This window comes from Hypomesus transpacificus, unplaced genomic scaffold (genome assembly GCF_021917145.1).
Source record: "Hypomesus transpacificus isolate Combined female unplaced genomic scaffold, fHypTra1 scaffold_60, whole genome shotgun sequence".
In the NCBI taxonomy this organism is placed as follows: Eukaryota; Metazoa; Chordata; class Actinopteri; order Osmeriformes; family Osmeridae; genus Hypomesus; species Hypomesus transpacificus.
The window spans coordinates 527,177-549,495 of NW_025814033.1; the positions used below are offsets into that span (position 1 = coordinate 527,177).

At 40.4% G+C, this 22,319-nt stretch overlaps 2 protein-coding genes across 3 annotated transcripts in view; both read right to left on the reverse strand.

Moving 5' to 3' along the window:
* Nucleotides 1-4,024: 4,024 nt before the first annotated feature.
* c1ql3a (complement component 1, q subcomponent-like 3a) lies at nt 4,025-11,473 on the reverse strand. Its single transcript, XM_047017426.1, has 2 exons — nt 10,517-11,473; nt 4,025-5,629 (listed from the first exon to the last, which is right to left on the reverse strand). The coding sequence occupies exons 1-2, from the start codon at nt 11,105-11,107 to the stop codon at nt 5,450-5,452; spliced, it is 771 nt and encodes a 256-aa protein (XP_046873382.1). The 5' UTR covers nt 11,108-11,473; the 3' UTR covers nt 4,025-5,449.
* Nucleotides 11,474-14,400: 2,927 nt separating this feature from the next.
* The window catches only part of rsu1 (Ras suppressor protein 1), a 96,492-nt gene continuing 88,573 nt past the window's right edge, over nt 14,401-22,319 (reverse strand). For both annotated transcript variants that reach the window (XM_047017402.1, XM_047017400.1), the window contains exon 9: nt 14,401-16,464. In XM_047017402.1, the coding sequence (XP_046873358.1) occupies nt 16,362-16,464 (103 nt within the window). In that variant the 3' untranslated portion in view covers nt 14,401-16,361. The remainder of the gene's footprint in view (nt 16,465-22,319) is intronic.

The following is a 22,319-nucleotide window of genomic DNA, read 5'->3' on the forward strand; positions in this document are numbered from 1 at the left end:
AGATACATTTTGAAAAGCTTGACAGCCCTATTTATAACATAAATCAATTATAAGACAGTCTTAAAATTAACGTTGGTGTATTATCCTAAGGATGTAAGAGAGGAGATGGACTCCGCCTATGGGACGGTTATTAAAATTATTTAAAAAATGGTTAGATTTGAAGTATTATTGATTCAGGCACATGAATTACGTAAATATAATCAGTTAAACACTTTGTAAACAATTATTGGTGGCTTTGTATGATCGACTATAGGTTTCCCAACAAAATAAGTTTTTCAATATAGGAAACGTGTGTACAGTAGCCTACATTTCTGAGGTAATACACATCCTTACCTCTATACATCCAAACTCCATCTAAGGTCATTCATCCTAGCTTTGCATTGCTCACTGCTAATTTCTCTGACTCGCTCATGTCACAACAAACAACAAAAAAGAGAACATTGAGCATCGAAAAAAAATGTATTATCGTTTTTTTCTTTGATGGTGAGCTAATATCAGTCTCGAGAATTTAGGTTATCTTAATCTCTGCATACTCACTTCTTTTCACACAACCATCATATGTAGCGTTGGGTACCTAATTACTTGTAGGGACCAGTCAAAGTACTCAATTACCGTAATTTTCGGACTATAAGCCGCGCCTTTTGTCCCATTTTTCGACCCTGCGGCTTATATAACGGTGCGGCTAATCTATGGATTTTTACATCTAACGGCTAACGGTTAATAAATGGGAGCTTCCTCAAGCAGCCATCTCTTTCCCGACAATCCCCTGTGCGCACAAACCCTTACATATGGTAATTAAACATTAAAGCACCTGCGGTTTATAGTCCAGTGCGGCTTATATATGTACACATCATTCAATTTAGCTGCTGCGGCTTATATAAGGGTGCACCTGATAGTCCGAAAATTATGGTATGTAATTATTACCGCCACATGGTGGAGCCGGTCTCACAACGTCTGGATAAATTGCATAAGCAAAATACGATTCTATTATGCGTGCGTTAGACAAAAGTGTTAGACAATACCCTGGTGCGTTAGACGGTACCCCGGTACATTAGACTGTTCCATATGTGCGCTTCCATAAATGGGGTTCCGAAATCTTCTGCCTAAGGGAGTTGGCCGAAGGTTGTCTGGCTAGTCTAAATCCCACCGCTTTTGGCTTTGACAACAATTGTTTATCCACACACAGTATGCCCCTCGGTATCAGTATCTCCAAGACAGTGTCTTAGGATCTTAGCAGCGCAGTGGTCTTTTGCTATTTGTAGCAACGATTGTTCATCCACACATAATGAAAGTGAGGTGATGTGTCAATGTTATAGATGCCCTTCTGGTATAATGGCGCTCAGAAATAACCATACAAATTGATTTTGCTCCTCGCCTCCCAGACTTTAGTCATACAATCTTTGAGTGCCTCACCCCTCTATAGATAGGACACACAACATATTCTCTTGGCATTTATATCAATTTATATTGGTTTTTGTACTGTACCTCTTCTCTCTTCAGTAATGGCACCTAAGGGTCTCTTTTCAGTGATCTCTCTTGTTCTCATTCTCGTTCTCTCTCTCTTCCTGTCTGTTTCTCAATCTGTCTATCTCCTTATATCTGTGTGTGTGTTTGTTTGAGAGATGTCATTATCTGTGTACAGTATGAGTTGTCCTTCTGGTCATTGAATTGTCCTTTGAGTGTGTGTATGAGTGTGTAGTGTGAATAGCAAGATAGATTGTCATGTCATTAGAGATTCAACATTCCCATCAAAGTACCACCCGTGTTAGGGCATGTTTTGTTTAAGTAAATTACACAATCCGCCATACAAATTGTTTATCCCAGAGGCAAAAATCCAGCTATTCCCACTTAATACTGACTGTAAACAGATGCCAACCATGAAGAAAGACTATCAACATTGTCTTCCCCCAAACTTTGCAGATAGGGTTATTTTTATATTTGACACATATTGGCCAACTATAGAAACTAAAAAAGGGAATATTAAAAAAGAGGCAGGTATTTTCTGGGACAACCAGACAAGGTGGAGTAGCATGAACATGGTGGGTTTGTGCTTTTAGTGTAGATCTGTGATCTCAATTACATTGGTGAATTAAAAATGAATGAATTAAAAGCTTTAAAGCGGTCATAGAATGATTTTATAGGGTATTTCACACTGTTCCTTAAGGTCTCCGAATAGGGTATGTAAACATTGGTTGGGCTGAAAATGGCCCGGGTGCTGTTCTATGTGCCCTAATGCAACCCTGTGAAATAGCCCTACATACGAGAGGTTTTCTCCCTTTTATGGTATGCTCATGAATATTTAGATGAGCTGTGCACTGATTGGTTGGTTTACAATGAGCAAAGCTGCAGAGCAAAGACGAAACATGGCCAACAGCACCCATTAGCTGTAATACTAGTTTAATACTCGCACTTCAGTGTCGTAGCCTAAGCATAACTTTGTATTAGGTTTGTTTTTAGCATTGTAAGCAACATAAGTTATTAATATATGTACATTACGCTGTATGTACATTTTGGGGTGTGACAAAGGTACAGACCAGAGCCAAATAAGGTACAGCCACCGAGTTGACATCAACTCGGTGCTTATTTAGGAATCGCTCGTTTTACAGAGGCAGTTTAAAATTGTGAGATTTGCATAGGAAAGAGGTGTCAATGGGACTTGAGGTTCTCTGTATGTCCATTTTACCCACCGAACTCTCGTTATTCAACTATGACAAGGTAAACTCGGTTTTGCATTCTATGACCCCTTTAAAGACTACAACTTTAATGGCAACTGATTCTTATATGGCTGATTTGAATTCTTATTTTAGACTCAAATAGTGATTTGTTTCTAAGTCAAACTTGATCCATTGTCTCAGAGGGCAAACTAAGAAGTTTCGTATCAGGTCTCAGTTCCCACAATCATGGCTAGGTGATTAATACCTGTTGGGACAGATTGTCACAAAGGGTGCTGGGAGTCAACCTCCTGAACAGGTGGCCCAGCACAGAGGATTCTGGGTGATGAATGATGTCGACGCAAGAGCAATCACAACCTGGAAGATGACATGATTATTATTAAAGTCTTCCGTCAAGGGAAGACACAAAGAGGGGAAATTGGGTGGAGTTTTTTGACCAGAGCAGATATGCCCTTGGTTCTTATTGGATGAGAGAGAAAATAATTGTATTGTGATTGGAGGAGCTCAGAATTTGGAGGCAGAAGTGCAAAGTGATTAGTGTGGATGGTGTAGAGTTGTGTCATAGATTTTCCTTGCCAATGTGGCTTTGAAGATATAATTATTGAAAGATGTTTTCATTTAAAGATTCGTTTATTTATTATTATTATTATTATTGGACCTATGGACCTATTGACCTTGGAGAGATTTGTTATAATTACTAATAATAATCTATATATATATATATATAATATTGAGGAGAATTCAAGTAGTTGGGAGGCAGAAAACTTTGTGTGAGCAAGCAAGTCTGTGTATTTATGAGGTACGAGGTCTGTCCCTATCCACGTGCTTGTGTCCTGCACCATCCTTGGTAGCCCCCTGTGCTGCTAGCCAGACTGGCACTCCATCTGGAATGCCAACAGAGGTGTGAACCCATCCAATTGTCTTTGTCATCACAGACACTGCTCCCTTTCTAACGTCTCTCCAATTCATGTATTCCTTCTTTCCACCCAATCTCCCCTTCTGTCATTCTTCATCCTCTTTATCCTCATCATCATGTCACCTCCCGCACATCCTTTTGCCCATTTCACCTTCCTTATCTTTTTATTTTCTGAGACTGTCCAGTTTCATAATTCACACAAATGACTCGGTACATAACCATATTACCTCCTGAGCAGTCAGAAAGCGATTAAGAGAGAGAAAGAGTGTGGCTCAAATAAAAAAAATCTTTTTTAGAGAGAGGATGAAAAAGAATCCCTTATTACCACTAATAATTACACTCACAACTTCTCCTGGTAACACTAAAACTTGATCTCCAACAATCACCCAGTATCAGGTCAGATTTGTCTGTTTAATGGAAACATTCTTTGAGTAAACAGTATACAGGTGACATGTATTCTGGGAAGACAAAAGAAGCAAGTTTCAAGTAAGTACATGCACGCACTCTCGCGCACTCACACACACACGTAAACACATACACACTCAATACATATATACACATAAACACACGTTTGCAAACACACACACACACGTGTCCGAGTCATATTTTTGTCAGTGTACACACACACACACACACACATAAACACACTGTTAAAGATATAACTCTGACAATCAATGAATACATTTCCATTAATTACTTGAATATTGTTCTAATATGAAATGGTTGAGCTGTACTTGCTCAACTTAGGACATTGAGGGAGGAAAAAATAAAATAATATATTCACTGCAATATTTACAAAGGAATTGATGAGTGCAATCAACACTCTTTAAACATTCTTGAAGGTACATAGATTACATTTACATTGCAATTATCTATTTATGCATAGTGCTCTTGGTAGCATTCCAATACTATACACTTTAACTGGGGAATATGGGGAGTAGATAATCCCACAAAGCAGTCTGACTTGTCACATCTGGACAATGCAAGTGAAAGATGGAGAATAAAAACAATCTCAACAGACAGGTTAATATCAAAATGTGTTTGTGTCTACCTCTGACCATTAGCAACACCACGTTTTATGTTCTCTAAGCCCTATGTGGTTAGGAAAAAAAGTATGTAATAATCACAAAGGATGAGTAAGAGGATTGCAAGATGTCAGCTGCCAGTTGAGTGCTCCTTCCTGCTGTCACAGCAGAGCATGCAAGAAAGGAGAGGAACCCTCTTAGAATCAAGATGCGCCCTGCAAAATCTATGATGAATCCACCTCATACTACTTTGTTTAACAATTATTCATAAGAGTTTCCAGGTTACCCTCAGGCAGCATTGACTTGAATGGCTGTCTCAGAGGTCAGAGGTGTAACATAATGCACAGCAAGGATGTTTAAACCATAGTTGTTTTTGTTATAGACATTATTGCACATATATTTGTCAGGTTTTGTAAACGTTACATATGTTTAAGCTTTGTTTCATTGCTACACAAGGAAAGATATACACCACATACTGCTTTGGTGGCACAGAATGTCAACACATTGTGTTTGATTTACAATTCAATAGTTTTGGCTATATTTTTTTCTTCTCCTCTTACTCATTCATGTTGTTTATTTGTTCACTAGCAGATCCAAAAAGCGATCCAATACAGGATCAGGTGACACTCACATCCCGCAGCTAATAAGTACAATTAATCTCTCTGGCCAGCATGTCAACCTTCTAACAATCAGAATTAGAGCGAGGGGAAGCTTCATACCATGGCTTCAAACCATGGGTTGGGGGTGGTGGCAAGGCGGATGTGAAGGATCGGTAGGAGTTGGGTTTGTACATTTGGGGTAGGTGGTGGGGAGAGGATTTAGAGGTGCCATAGTTCCTAGTCGGCATAGATGATGAATCCAGAAAAAGTGCTGTACTTGTTGTTGTTGCCACCGTGGGCCTTGCCCCCATCCAGCTTGATGTAGACCTCATCGCCCGGCTCTAGGTGCAAGACAGCACTGTTGCTGGCGTAGTCATAATTCTGGTCAGCATCCTGGGCAATGGCACTGGCACGAACCTGAGGTGAAAGGCACATATTTATATCGTGGATATGAACAAGATGCACACCTGGTATTGTAACAAACACCTTGTCTGAATGGCATCATTATCACATATAAACAAATTATTGGAATGCATCTAAACCTCAAATGGGTTTTGTGTTGCTTATATCTAAACCTCAGATTTAACCTGTGTATGTGAAATTGTAATGTTTAATTAGCTTTTTTTATTCCTGATGCAGGTAGAATTGGTACATCTTAACTACCATTTCTGCTGGTAGAATTTTGTCTGTGGAGGGATTTAAATGTTCCACTGCTATATTGTTTCATATTTTATTGTTTAGGTGATCCACCATGTAGTGGACCTTAAAACCCCCCAGAAATAAAAAAGTACCTTACAGTTTTTTTTATTCGCTTTGGTACTATTTTCACAAGTATGTGGTAAAACCTCATAACTGTTAGTACAAAACTCAAATCAGATCATCAAAAAGTCAAACATGTAATCACATGTTCAATTGACAAAGTACAATGCACAAAATACACTTTTTCAGCACACCTAATCAGTGTGTCATCAAAGAAAAACTTTTCATATGAAGTAATTGTCTTTCACAATGCAATGCTCACAATACTTTTGATATGCTTCTCATCTAATTTGCGTAAATACATTTGACCAACACTTAATCAAACTGATCTTAATGGTTAATCACTGAACCGTTTGGTAAACCTATTTATTTTAATTTCAGCAATAAACAGTATATCGATTTTGAGAACTACAGAAATAAAATGTTTTTGTACGAACAGATAAATGAACCACACATGATGAATACTCGTTGTTGACACTTGATTTCAGATTGGGGTAACCACAATTGGTCATTAGATATACGTAAAAGTGGGGGTGTAAACACTGGCAATTTATTTCAACATGCAGGATAGACAGCAAGGAATAGGAAGAGCTTGTGGACAAGGGATCCGTCAGAGGGGTGGGCATGGGCTCAAACAGAGACGTCAGAGAGGTGGGCATGGGCTCCAACAGAGAGGTGGGCATGGGCACCAACAGAGAGGTCAGAGAGGTGGGCATGGGCACCAACAGAGAGGTCAAAGAGGTGGGCATGGGCACCAACAGAGAGGTCAGAGAGGTGGGCATGGTTACCAACAGAGAGGTCAGAGAGGTGGGCATGGGCACCAACAGAGAGGTCAGAGAGGTGGGCTTGGACCCCAACAGAGGGGTCAGAGAGGTGGGCATGGGGCCTCTAAATGTTATGTTTTGTTCTCATTTAGTTACATAATAGAAAGTATACCTATGTTACAATTATATCTGAAAAATAGTACAAACGAATTTGCCCAAATGATTGTAGACGATGTCATCATTGATCCTTCACTTGATTACACATACAGTAGGATGGATATTTTGGAAATTATAGATTATGTTACAGTAATGTGAGTAATGTAAGTGTATTACCTAGTGTGAAACTGTGTAATCTGTCTTTTACATAGTACTGTAGCATATTCATTTCAGCACTTCTAAGGCCGATTTGAAACATGTATCTTGCATTGTTTGCTGTTGGATGAACTGATTGTCAAAAGTACTAAACTGAAAGAAGATCATACTGTTGTGTTTCGGTGACCAAATGTAATGTAAACCAAATGTTCCCATGACATATTACAATAATCTTGTGTTTGAAACAACGATTATGTGGACTGAAAGCATTCCATCAGGTTTTGAAAGAACGACTAGCTGCGTTACAAGTGTGATCAGTTTGGATCTTTGTACTAAGACTATCGAAAATGTACAACTTAAAAAAAACAGTAAGAAGACATAAAGAAAAGGTCTGGGGCCTCATGTATAAAGGATTGCGCAGCTTTCATACCAGAAGATGGCGTACGGTCAAAACTCGAAAAGTACCTACGCACATAAATATTTACATGTATAAAAACGGTTGTACGCCAGGTCCTGCACACCTTTCTTTTATAAATCACAATCAACGTGAGATTGACCGCACGTGAACGAGCCACTGACCCCGCTTTGCCTCCTCCCATAAATGAATATGCAGATGGACTATAAATGCGCTCCTGAGGTCATTTCTTTGTCTGAATTACCATATTTCTTTGAATAAATACTGCCCTCGAACAAACGCCGCACCAAAAATGAACGTTATTTAATAAACGCTGCAGCGTTTATTCGAAGAAATACGGTAACTGTGAGATCGAGATTCTGACAACAGAGGTGGAGGCGAGAAAATGTGTCCTGGTTGGCAGACTGTCATCAGGTATAAGCGACGGGGAGTGGAAAACTGTCACTTTTTGCACCCTTTCTTGTTTTTAACCTGTAGTACTTTGAGATTTTGCTAAATGTAAAGTGCATTACAAATAAAATCATTATTATTATTAAAGGGCAATAAATGCTGTGGGTTCAGAGAACCGGACCATGGCAGATATTAAGAAGAAATGGTCCGATGTAAAACTTTAAATGAAGAAACGAGTGGTGGGGGCGTATCGTTACAGCATGGCAGCTATAGGGTTAGTGTGACATGCATTTCCTGAGTGAGTTCATTTGACACCCTCAAGTTTAACAGAAGTTATTAAGTGGTGGCGGATTAAACAGAAGGCTATATAGCATTTCCAGTTTTGGGTTTTGGCATTTGTATGTGATCATCCACATTAATGATCAAACTTTTATTTTTATGTTTTTTGAATAGTCAACGTCATAAACATAGTAGTGGAAACTTTATTTTGTAATGTTTGGTAAGTTTCTGCACTTTTCAGTTAGAATTCGCCATGTTACAGAGCCAGATAAGACTTTGCGGACGGTGCGCACATTCTCACGTCAAGTAAATCTTTATACATCACAAAGTGTGCGTTAAATCCAGCGGACGCAAGCTTTTTGTGCGTACGCAAGGTTTATGCATGAGGCCCCTGGAGTTCTCAGAAGTTTATAACAAGTAGGCAAACACTAGAGAACAAAGTACGGAACACAAAAGAAGGGAACACAATCCTTCTCTGGTAAGGAACACAAAAGTTCACAAAAGTAAAAGGTCAAAAGCTTATCTTCCCAAAACGATAAAAGCCTTTATTCAGGTGACCTATTTCATGGTGAACATTCTAAAACAAATAAACAACAGGGTTAGGGTTAGGGTACTGTAACAATACCTTTTGGGCTAAACTTACGAGCAAAAATGCTCAGAAACAGAAATACAATTCTGGCTATTGTGTGATGATGTAATCATGCCATTGTCATTGTTGTGACCCTCTTGCTTTTTAAATGAGATGTGATAACATTTTAGCACCGTGGACGGTTCTAGTGATTCTACTGATTGTGTGCTGAAACCTGGTATGGTCTCAGCACCTTACTCTTTGAAATTCAGATGAATTGGCAAAAACCAGTGGAGAAAGTGGAGAACAAAATAGAAACAGTAGAAAGAGTGTTAAGGACAGAAATCTGCATCTATTTAGCTTTAAATATATTGTTGGCAAGTTTATGTAACAAGCTATTTTGTCACTGGGTTGATGCTAGATAAATCCACTTTAACTTCAAAGAATCATAATATTTGACTATCTGCTCGAGATGGACTTTCTGTAAGACCCGCCTTGGAACTGTGAATCTTCTCTGTTCAAAGCTGCAGGGGGAATAGTTTGTTCCTTACAGAATTTAAAGAAGTGGATCTGAACCATTTCCATCCCAAATGTCCCCTGGTGCCTTTCTTTAACTTGGGTCTATATTCAGATAAGGACATCACAAGAATAAGGATCACTTAAGAAGTTGTACTTTCAGGTATGGAATCAATAAAAACGAATGCCTGAGCACTCTTTCTATTTGCCCTATTTAGATAATTTCTCTTTTGTTTTGCACCAAAACGTCAGGTTTGCCTCCGTTTTGCTTTTCAACTCAGTGAGATGAAAACCAATGGATCAGGGACTGTGTTGGGAGTTATTCTATGGGAGGCATTTGACTCAAGGCGTGCTGATCACTGGTCGCCGTGCATATATTGCGGTCGCCGTTGACAGGGCGATATGCTTGGCGAAGCATGCACAGGCTCTGTGAATCGTGGAGACTAACAGTGCCACAGTGACACTGGGATGCCCCGGGGATAGGGATTACATTTGCTTACTGGCAGGGTCTCTAAGCGGCTGAACATTTTTATAAATAAAACACGTGGAAATATGGGTTTAAATCATTTTGAATGTCTGTAGTTCCAGTAAAAAAACGTTTAAGTATAATGTGTTACCAAATCATTATTGCATTGTTACTATTGTAGTAATAATTGAAAATAACACTATACCTACTCCTACTACTATAATATTGCATAAACATACTCTTCGAGGCGTATCTTAAATTATAAATATTGTAACTGAGCACACAAGCCTTTATTTTCCATAAGCATCAGAGATCCACACTCGTTGCTACACCATGAAAATGTACGCGCGTATTTACGCACAGTGATTGCGTCCTTCGAGGGTCACAGAATTAGACAATCATCAAAATATTGTCCTATTATAGCTGCTTCTTGTCACAATAAATTGATTGGAGCAGGTTGAAAATACTTGTACTTGTACATACGTGATTCTCAGCCCATCTCCCCTTGATGAAATATTTTATTTTATCTTATTTTTTACTGTTGCTTGCTTTTCTACAGGTGCACTTGCACTTATAGCGAATCATGTTGTTTGATTGTAACTTGCTTAACTACATGCTCTTAAGGTTCTTCCCTTTGGCACTTATTTTTGGTTGTTCACAATATGTGCTTCATGTTTTGGCTACCCGCAATGTTTTAGGGCTATATTGTTGTTATTATCAGTAACCTATGCACTTTGTAAAGCTCTCTCTTGGAAGTTGCTTTGGATAAAAGCGTCTGCTAAATGAATAAATGTAAATGTAAATGATGCCGCCGTGTGTCCGCTTTTTAGCTTACCTGGTTGTTTTTGCACAGATCAGCCCACATGCTGGTGCCGTCTCCGCCGCGCATTAGGACGTGGTAGGTGAAGAAGTAAATTCCAGGTATAGAGCAAGTGAACTTCCCCGTGGCTGGATCGTAATGATTACCTAGATTTGTCACAACGTCGTCAAATTTCAGCACCTCGTACCCCTCGTGCTGCTTCTTAAGGCCTGCGTAAAACGCAATTTTGGGGACGGTGCTGTATGTGGCTGCGCTGATGGCCCCGGCGGCGGCATTTGATCCCGGGGGTCCGGGAAGTCCAGGCCGACCAGGTTCCCCTTTTTCCCCTGGTGGCCCTGATGGACCGGGTGGACCTGGTTCACCTGGCGGGCCCCTGGGGCCAGCCTTTCCCGGGCGGCCAGGTTCTCCTTTCTGTCCTTGTATAAAAGTTGGTAAAGACTGCATAAGGTTGTTGTCTCGCACAGTGTCTGCTGTTGCGGTACTGGTCGGAGATTTGGTACCGTATGGATCGCACACCATTCGGCAGGTTCCGAGCATCTCATAATGTGCGGAGGTACCAGCGGAGTTGACCAGAACCGGGATCAGAATCACCAACACTAACACCATGACGACACCAAGGACCCCGGCCGCTATTAGCCGCTTCCTGCCGACCAGTCTAGTCAGCGCAGGGCGATCCTCTTGTCTGCTTTTGGGTGAAATCTTGGTGGTTGGTGGGCACACTTACAGAATGAAAAAAATATAGAGCCAACTTTTGTGGCTCGCCCTCACTGATAATTAACTTTCTGGGGCCAAGCCCTCAACGCGTTTTTTCTTTTCCGTTCACGTTTGCTGATGTTTGCTTATTTAAGTCTCACCAAAAAAGAAAGTTAAGCGTTTTTCAGGATGGCGCTTTAGTCGTCAGTGATTTCAAAACCACTGCGTTCAGCATCTCTCTTAGTTGGTACACTTTAAGCTCGCTATCACGTGTGGGCACCCGGCACAAAAACACTTCGATGAAAGAACAACCTTTATCCACAAAAGTGCAGAGGTTTATGTCCAAAAGTGAACAGTTGCCTTTGCATTTAAAACCTGCCACTGTGTACGCAGTCCAGGGAATACCAAAGAAAAGGCAGTCTGATGTCAACTGTTGAAAGATATCAAGCCCTATGGTTAGGGCGCAGCCTCAGCTCACGAACAGTCTAGGGACGAGAGAATAGATAAGAGGGAGGGCAGAAAAGCGCACAGTCTTATGAAAGATGAGAATGTAGCGTGATGTGACACCACCCATTCCGTTATCTTGATATTTCTCCCAGTCCGACACACAGTGGGAGAGCAGTTAGCGTGTGCACTTGCAGAAACATTTGCAATTATTAGCTAGTTAGCATAGGGCTGAAATCCATTTATAGCAGTCATATCACACGTATACTTACACACAACATTTATATCCCAATGTGACAAATTCATATTTTAAATGTTGTTTTTCAACATTTCCCCAAATTTGTCACACAGAGAAAAAACCTCAGGGCGTAGAATCAACTGCCTATAGCATATTAACTACTTATGGATTGATCCATCAAAGGTTTCCGTATCAATCCAAGGCAGTAAATGCAACTATTGAGAGGACTTTGTTGATGTATCGTACATGTCCCTGAAATGAGCTCAGAAGGTAACAAGCGATCATTGAGACACTTCAATCAATAGCCTTCCATGCAGATGATGAATTGCCCTGAAGAGCAATATGGTAAGCACAAATGAGTATACATTTAGTCTGGCCATTTTCCTAGAACACATACCATTATATTACACACACCTTAATCAACAGGTTAGGCCTCCCCACTAAGACTGGGTCAAGTAAAGTGCTTGGAAATGTGCAATGGGCAAGTCATAAAATGATAAAATCTATCAAATAAAATAAAAATGTATTTGTATAGCCCTTTTTACAAGCAATGTCACAGAGGGCTTCACTTATGTCCATAGAACTGCCCTCAACCAACCTAAACCTTCAAGGGTATGCCTTCTGTATATTTTAATTGTAATGTTATCTTCAACCCAATCTCAAACCTCTGTAAATGCAGCACTGTTTTGTTCACTATTACATGGGACAATACATTCAATAAAAAGACAATCATAACACAGCACAGATTACTGTGGTCACTCTTATTTTAATGTAAACCTAAATGTCATCAACTGGTTGGCATAACTCATGTATACCGATTGCCCCCCTACCTTCCCCCTCATTAAAGTGGCATGGAGCCAGCACCTGGGTTGATCAGAACTGCCCTAACACACTCTCTCCTATAAATCACACAGTAAAAAATCAATGGCGTTGGTTAGCTAGGGACTCATTGTGTCCTTGGTGCCAAGAGATGAATCGAGAAGCAGCAAGGAGCAACAACATCTGCTAAGGGGAGGGGTAGGGACGGAACAACAACACAATATCAACAAAAAATGTTAAACAAGAAAGCACTGGGATCATGATTATTGACAAAAGTCAACTGCTGAATAGAATTAAGTATGAAAAGGTCAGAAATCCATTAAGGTTTTCTGACAGATGAAGCTTTGCGGTAATTATGCATTTTCGAGACAGGATAAAACATGTCACTGCAACTTTCTCCTCCAAGCTGAATCCAACACAACTGAACAGATATAGAATAGTTAAAATTGTCCTTATTCTACAGGCCTACAAGGACAGATAAGTTTTTTTTTCTTTAGGCTATGATGACTGAATTAATGAACTAATATAGTTTGTATACAAAGAGAATGTGCCATTTGGGGTACCTATCTCTAAGTTCTCAAAAGCAATTGTTTAAATTTTGTTTATGTTGTACTATTTATTATCGTAGTTGTGTTGTGAATTAGTTCTGCGGTCTTGTACATGTAATATTTAGGGTTTTGAAATGCAGCGTTTCTTAAAGGTACAAATAGGTAAAACATTTTCAGTAAAAATATACAAGTTTTGGAGGGAGTTGGTTAGCAACACAGACAGCTTGGTGCCGGTTGAATGTCAACTTTGGAACGGCCCTCTACTCCCCAGAAATCCTGTTCCAGCCAATCTCCATCGACGAGGCAGCCCTTCCTCCTTGTGAAACCACTGTCATTGAAACTGGAGCTGGAGGAAAGCGTAGAAGTTCAGACAAAAATTGGGGGCACTGTTCTTATTTTATAACATTGCCTATTGCAGCTTTACATGTTTATATTTGGTTAATTTGGTTGTTTTATGAGTTAATACACATGAGTTATAACACACCTCCTACAGATGAACAGCAGCAGGTCAAATTGGAGGACTTTGCTTGGAAAATGGCATGCTTTCTGTATATGTTGTAAATGTAACATGGTGTGAATAACACTAATTAAAAGGTGACACGGGTGAGTAGGGGTTTGTGGAGGAAGAGGGAGATTGATTGAGCAATGAGAGAAAGGAGTTTGAACACATTGAACACAAGGCAGAGGGGAAGAAGAGAAGTGAGACATACTGTAGGGAGAGGTTTACAGAAGGATTATGTAGGAAGACAGTGAATATATAAGGGGTTTAGGAAAGGTTGGGATCAAAGTAAGTACTGAGAAAGGGTGGATAGGAGGATGAGGCGTAGATTAGGTTAGTGTGGAGTGTGTTTGGATACATGTCAGGCCTCCTGTAGAGTGTACCTGCTCCTGCTCTAAAACAGATGTACATGCTGTGCCCGTGAGCGTAGTGTGTGAATGAGCAGGACAGGTAGCCCCATGGCAGCTAACACACACCTCTTTCTCACTCTTGCAGAGTGAGGGATAGTTTGTGAATCTACTCTAGATGTTGCATGTTGTGTGTGTGTGTGAAGGAGTTTCACTGCGCCACTGAGTCCAGCACTCATCCTTTTCAGGCATGGTTTGGTGTCACCGTTCAGGGCAGAGTCTGTGTTGGTCTCAACTCGTCAAAACTTAAACAGAATATAATATATTTATTTAAAAAGCTCAATAGCAGAACAATTGTAACAGAGTATAGATATTGTTGCATGTGGATTGATAAAAAGCAAGAAAAAAACATTACATTTTATTTTAAATGATAGCTGAATGTTTTCCTTGGTAAGTAAAAAAAAAAACACTTTCAAGAAGAATTGATGCTACCATTGTACCTTACTGGGGTTCATTCAGATATTAGCAATAGTGCAGTCACTGGAAAATTGAAACAATAAAAATCATTCTGACACACCAATTTACCAGTATCATTGAGAGAGGGAAAGAAATTCGAATCACAATTTAGTTGAGGACAGAACTTACAAACAATGGATTGCATATCAGGATGCTACATTGTCTCAAAATGGTCTCCTCTGTGAAAGATTTACTTAAAAACATGACCCTACTATTGTTCTAGGCCACTTGTTGTCCCTCATCAAATGTTGGCCCTTATCCAGGGGTTTGGGCACTGCTGCTTGATGCAGCCAAGAGACAGAGTAGCCTGTACAATTGACCACAAGAGACATTTCAGATTCATCCCTTTCTATTGAAAAACAAGGAAAAAAAAAGAGCAAACAAGTGTTGAGGTAACAGACATCGACTTTAGAACCCTCCCCTCAAGGGCACGATTCCTCAGTCCAGAGTTAAGACCCCTTAAACCCTCCCAAATCCCACACTGAACTCATCCTGGCCAAATGCTGGTTACTCAGCCTGGTCTTACAAAAGGGGGCACTGACAGAACCCTTGAGGGGGTTGGATACAACAGTTCTCTCCTCCATTTTCTGTGCTCTTATCATGTCTAACATAGGGGTTGGCTAATATAATCTCACTTGTGGGGTCTCAACAAGGCACTGTTGTACAATTACCACAATAGCAGGTGTGACACAAACACAGTCAAGTAAAATATTAAACAGATATTATCAGAATCAGAATTCGGTTTCTCAAAAAACTTAACTAAAACCATGACTTAAGTTGAAATGTTTGAGGGAAGGGTACATTCAACAGGTTGACTGAACCTTCATTTTGTGACACAAAGTTTCTGACCACATCCCACAGAGATTGAATTTTTTTAATTCTTTGTCTAATGGAAGAGAATACAAGCACAAAGGGCCTTATAGACCAAATGTACGCAACTTTACGGATACAGTGGCATTTATGAAGATAGAACTTGGCGTGAGACTACACTCTACATTTCCATGCAAGCTTTTGAGCATACATTATCACATGGCAATTATTTTTTTTTGTATTCTAAACATACTGCAGTTTTCCTTTTATAAACTTCAATATACCGCTTACACTTTGATTTCACATTCTGTGAAATTGCATTGTTTTTTTCTGCTTGTGAATACAGCTATGTTTCACAAATGAGTCATGTGGCTTTGGTGTAAATTACATCCATTGTTGGTAGATTTTAAGTGTGAAAGCGGTAACAAATCTTGTCCACGTGTGCATAGTTTAAAAAAATAAAAACAATGTACGTCATGTTTGTAAATCACAACTTTTTGTAGAGTTTATGTATGTACTACGTATGCCACTGTATAGTATGAAATGTATGTAATGTCAGGTTTTATAAATGAGACTCGAGGTGAATAAAGCTACATAGTTAGCCCCAAGTTGCAAACTTGGATTGGGGTCAGTAATGATTCAGTTTCAACAGTTCAGAAATATAAAAAAAAATATGTTAACCAAAGTTAATTAAAGGATTGGTTGAATTAATAGAATACATTATAATTTTGATCAACTTCCTGCTTACTTCCTGTATTTAAACTCAATGAACCCCAACCTTGGTTGAGATTCATGTGTGACATTGTTAGCATACAAACATACATGCTGTATAAAAAATTATAATTCCTTGTTGATAAAATAAAATAAAAAAAAGGGATGAAGGCACATGCAGTGAGGTCCAGCCTGCCAGACAAGCGGTCAACTCTTCTCTTCCACATGTTTTTCCTCACTTGTTCTTGGCAGCCAGAGGCTTGCGGCTGATCTTTTTGGTTTTGTCATTGCTCTTCTTTGGCGGCTCAGGATTTGCTTGCATGTGGCGCCCGTAGAGACTGTGGAGAAGTGTAAATAAAGAAAAAATATTTTTAAGTATGTTTCGTTGATCATCCAGATGATCAAACAACTTGTCCAGAACATTGTCTTTATCTTAAAACGTTTAGGAGGTTTTGTTTGCTATCAATGATCGATCATTAACTTCAAATCTGTTACCAGATCCCCTTAGACATTCCAATGATTCAACCTATTGTCCTCCAATGTCAATTATGAAACAGTATCATTCCTGCATCCTCTCATTAAATCTCTTTGGCCTGATTATCAGCAAGGTTACTCAAGCAAGTAAGCATCACTGTACCTAATTTACAACTTTTGATTAAGAACTATAAACAGGCTGGAATAAATAGGCTGGAATCAAGAGTTTCTTTCTCTCACAACCACACATACATCCTCTCCTCTTTTTCCCCACTCTCCTCCACAGAGGTCTAAAGAGCCGCAGCTGGGGATTATCCAGGAGAGGAAAAGGAAATACACAAAGACACAATTATCTCTGAACAGGGCCGCTCTCTGGCTTGGAGAGAGGGAGAGCAAGGAAAAGGGGAGACAAAGACTGAGAAAGAGTTCTTTCCAGTCCACTGAGCTCTCTCTGTGTGGTAGAGAGCCACCCATGGGGCCGAACAAAGTGACAGAGAGAGAGATATGGTGGGGGGGAATAAGAGGAGAAAGGAGGGAAATAAGGACAGCGATGAAGAGACACAGTAACACACTGTCCATGGTGGTCTGTAGTAACTGACAGTAATGAGCAGGCAAGACTGAATGTTGACAAAATGCCTAATGATTTGTCTCTGTATGTGTGTGTTGTGTGTGGCAGCATCTGACCAGGCCACTAGTGATCATTTAAGAGTGCAATTTGAGAAGTGGGTCTAATTGCAGAAGTAAAATGTCACAAGCCTGCTTGACTTGAAGGGAATAAGTAATTTCCAATATTTACCATTGAGACATATGTGCAAAGTCAGTAAATTATTTGAACACACACAGGTGACATCAAGTATTTTTCATTATTGGTCAGCTAATATTGCATTCGACAGAGCAATATTGTTACATTTTATCAACATAACCTTTAGCTCTCCCAACCCTTCTGAGAAGGCCAAAGCCTGGGCCATCTCGATCAGGGGCGGTTTTAGGCACGGGCAGACCGGGCTTTTTTCATGTCACGTGGGGGGCGCACGAGCATAAAAAAGAAATCTCTGCGCGGTTTTCTCTTATCGATCATTTCAGTGTGTGGGGAATTGGCATATTGGCGCCCCCTACAGGCAGCTGCAGGCACCCCTGCTTGCCGTGCAGCAGATTCGTTTTCGTTTGTCGCAGCCAGGTAGTAGCGGTGCTCGTTCTGGGGGCGCTGTCAGGGCCGTAACGGCTGACATGGTAGGGGGCGGCACACGATTTCTTCCTCCCGGGGGGGGGGGGGGGATGCAAATGCTAAACTCGCCCTGGGCGCACAATGTGCCAGAACCGCCACTGATCTCGATGGTGGAAAAATACACACCCTGCCTAGACAAACTGACATACGAAGACTGATCATTCTCTTACAAACATTTCCCGACAATGATACGTAATTTCTTGAATTCATACTAATTCCTTACAGCAGCTAGAGTGAAAATCAAACATGAAAGAACCCTGCCAGGGTCTGTCTGTCTGTGGGATTGAACAACACTGCCTACAAGTGTAGGGTGAGGGGTGGGAGACTATCCTTCCCTTTCTCCCCACCTTCAAAACTACCACCATAGCGCTGGTTCCTTCAGAGATTCCTAGCCAGCCGTTCCAATGTATCCCAGGAGGAGAGAGTTGTCTGAGGGGGGGGGGGGGGGTGGGGGGGGGGGGGGGGGAAGCACTCCAAACATCCCGCCCACCCCCGGGACCTTAAGTGTCTGAGATGGAAGAACAGAAGTCCTAAGAGATGTGATCCAAGTCTTCTCACTCTGATACTAAAACCCTTCACTGCTTGATGAAAAGTGAATTTTTTGTACTGGATGGACGTGTAGCCTCCCTAGAATATAGCCTCCCTCTTTGCCATTCATCCCTACTCTTTTGCTCATTGCCCTTCTCCATCTCTTATTTTAATGTCTAAGAAAGAATAATAAATATAAACAAAGAGAAAGACCAGCCCAGTCAAATATATTTTCTCACATTAAATTTTATTTAACTCACATTGCATTGTGTGGATTCGACCATTTGGCTTGACTGGTATTTTGCCTTTGTTTTTATTTAGATTATAAAAAGTTTGTCTGTTTTGTCAGTTTGTGTTGTAAATTACGCGTCTGATGAGGGGCAAGTTCAACGTCAGCCTAAAATATAAAAAAATCAGTACACATACCCTGAAAGAAAAGGAGAAATACAAGTGGATTAGACATGTGATTGATAGCGCTATCTCCTTTAAAATGAAACACGATTACTCAGAGACAATAAGTTATGCTGTGGATAAGATGCTACGCTATGGATAAGAGCATCTGCTAAATGACTAAATGTAAATAAGTGGCTGAGTTGGTGTGCTCAGTGGTGTCATAACAAGGTGCAATGTTTACATTGTTGCCTCGTCTTCCTGATAGATGCCTCAAAAACTGAAAAGGGCCGGGGGAGGAGGAGGAAGAGGGAGAGTTTGAAGACAAATCCAATGTGACACAAAATCCATGCTCAGACAAGGGAGTATAATGCTAATTAATTATGGTGGAATATAGGATATTGCTTGTATAGGACATATTCAAGGGGAATTCTGGTACAGGTATACAATTATACACAATGTAGCAGGTGGGATGTAGTCAATTAGATTAAATTTCAAGGTCAACCATGTAGTTGAAAACAAGTGCAAGGGTGACATCAGTCCATGCGTGGTGGGTATAAAAAAGAAAAAACATGTTCACCACGCAATAAAGGTCAGTGTGCCAACCAAACTAACCACCAGCACCTCAAAGCATAGTATTTGATAAACTTGGGGAGGCTGGGGGTGTTTCTGATAGCCAGTGGACTGGAGTGTATTTGTCAGGTTTGCATAGTGAAGTTGGTTCAGTCTGAGAGGCTAAGCTGATGTGACTAGGGCTTGTCAGGAAGGATCAGGGCTCACAGCATCACATAGACACCTGCTGGTGTCAATGGCTAAATTGGCCTTGTTTTACAACCATCTGATGAGGCGGGATGGGGATCACTATCCCACCCTGTCTCTCCATCTTTCCCCTTTTCTACCCACACATCCCTCTCCCATTCTCCATCTCCTCTTTTCACAACCCCTCCCTCTCTCTGACAGCTTGTTTGGACTGACATGCCAAAGAAACGTTTGGAATACTGAGTGAGAGAGAGAAAGAAAGAGAGACACAAAACACCTAGGTGAATAAAAAAAGGGAAATATTATTGGTGAATAGGATTCAGCATCAACACAGATTTTAGCTGAATAATACTTCAGCTGAGAAAAATGTTTCAAGAAATGTTTTATCTTTATTAAAGCATGTTAAGCATGTTAAGAGGACTATGGACTTTCCCTACAAATTAACCAGTTAATAAAAACAAAACAAATCTTATGCAAAAAATGGTATATCAAAGAAATTGCAGCTGCTCTAATAAGCTTCTGAAAAATCCCTTAAATCCCTGATCCTGCTGTGCTCCGTGCTAAACAAATTTTTAAAAAATCTACTTTTCCCCTCATGAGTAAGACTATGTTGAGTAGGTCTTGTCTTTCCTTTGTTCCAGTCCCTGATTGTGACCATTCCGCCTCCGTCTCTGATTCTCTCCCACTCTATGATGCACACTCACTTTCCTCAAAGCCACAGACACAAAGACACAACCATACCACACACAAATCAATGAAAACCGTCCAGGCTTATTACTCTTGTCCATAGGCTGCCGGAGCAGCAGTTATATCTGTGGAGCCTCACAAAGATTTCCCATGCTTGAGTGTGGGGGTGACTTGAAGAAGGCCCTGGTGGACTGTTAAGGCCAATTAAAACGGGAGTGGGGAGGGGGGTAGCAAGGTAATGGAATCTGAATCCTGAAATGGTCTTATGGACTTTGTGAGACACTACTATTCCACACGGCTTAATTAATCAAGCCACAGTGTCATGCATGCACACACACACAGGCACTACAGTTTAGTGTGTGCATCATTTTCTTGATAAATGTGAGGGTCATGTGAAACAATCTAAAATCAGGTTTTGTCCATACATAATTTTTTTTATGCCATAAAGATCTATATGTTCATAATAAGGGCCATGCCGAAGTAAAAAATATAATAAATGTCTATTAGTCAAAATCTTTTGTTGTATGCTGTTTTTCGTTTGTTTACACAGTATTGTTCAGCAAATGTTGGAATCAAGTCATGGGGAGTGAGAAAAGAGGATGACAGAGTAAATGAGGAAGAGAGAGAGAGACGCAGAAGAAACAAGACCATGAAGTTGGAGGAGGGCAAAAGGGATGCAGTAAGAGAGGATGTTAAAAGGAGAGAGAAGGATTGATGAAGTTTAAAGTGAATACAGGAAGGTCCTGGCCTGGCATGTGTAGGAGGTCCCTAATGAGGTGTCAGACTGATAACCAATAGGAGGCCCCTGGCTGTGCTGGGGACCAATGTTAAGAGATGTCTTGTCTTGGCTAATGAAGAATGATGGAACTCATCTGACCCTACCACCTCCCATGACACTTCTCTATATTGCTTTACCACCCAAACTATACACACATATATATGTATACTATCCCGAGTGCTAAAATATTCACGAGGGCTCCCATTTAACTACACCTTAACATCATCTACAGGCCTTCAACAGTATGGTTTTTGCAGTGCCATAATTTTTAATTTTCCATATTAATTACAAAAGATAATCAACAACAAGCTCTGACCTATTCATGGATTAATTCCTATTCTGCCAATGTATAGAGGGTGGCTAATTTAGACTAATAAAGTTGGAACAACTTGACTTAAAATGTTTCACTCATATTCCCAGCAACTTCGGGTCATTTCAAATACTATTTATAGCTCCATGTGCCACGGTTTGCATGAAGTTGTCTCGACAGAGTAGCCCAAGAAAGATACCTTCTGTTCAGACCCATCCAATTGCCAGTGGGAGACCCCATAGAGTCATCTCAGGGGCGCATCAATGCATGAATATAATTAGGGCAGAAACTCTTGAGAACTCAGGAGCATATTCAGCAGAATTAGCGAATGAGGGCCAGCCATGCAGAAATGCAGAGAAAGAGAGACACTGATAAAATATGCTATAGCAAAATGTGTTCGTTAAGGGTGATGAATTGCAGACCAGACAGCTTCCGACACAAAGATCTCCACTTGGTCATGTAGGGGGTTAAATATTGTCCAAACAACCAAAACGAATTCCCCTATGGTTTAAAGGAAGATGGGAAACTGAACAGTGTATTAGTATGAACCAAATAATGCCAATACCAATAGAATTCCAGGTATTTGACTCTACGGGTTAAATCAGAGCAAGAATGTTCAAAGTCTAAATGAAATATGCATTTAATAACTTTGCAAATGAATGAAATCAATTATAAGGAAAACATGTTACAACATAAAAGCTTTAAATCTTACCTACTCTACCATGATCATTGTAAATCAGAGAGAAAGCAAGAGGTGAGCAAGGAGTAGGACAGTAGGACAACGGAGAACTGAGGAGAAGGTCTCAGGAGATGAAGAATCCACAGAACAATGAATTACAATTCCCTTTATACACAAGACCAACCAATCAGACCAAATCTTGAATGGGGTGTGAGAGCTATCAAGTTGAGACTGTCCAGGAACTCCATACTTTAGCATATGAGAGGTGGGGGCAGGTTGACACCCAGCCTTACAGTCACCTGACTCTGTTGTTACTGACTTAAGAAGTGCAGCATGTAACTCCTATTGGTTGGGGTTAAGATT

What these genes read in the sequence shown, in the direction of transcription:
- c1ql3a (XM_047017426.1), bottom strand. Translation starts at nt 11,107, where the DNA reads ATGGTGTTAGTGTTGGTGATTCTGATCCCGGTTCTGGTCAACTCCGCT. An exon ending in ATCTGTGCAAAAACAACCAG is followed by an intron (nt 5,630 to 10,516) that starts GTAAGCTAAAAA and finishes CTTTCACCTCAG; the next exon opens with GTTCGTGCCAGTGCCATTGC.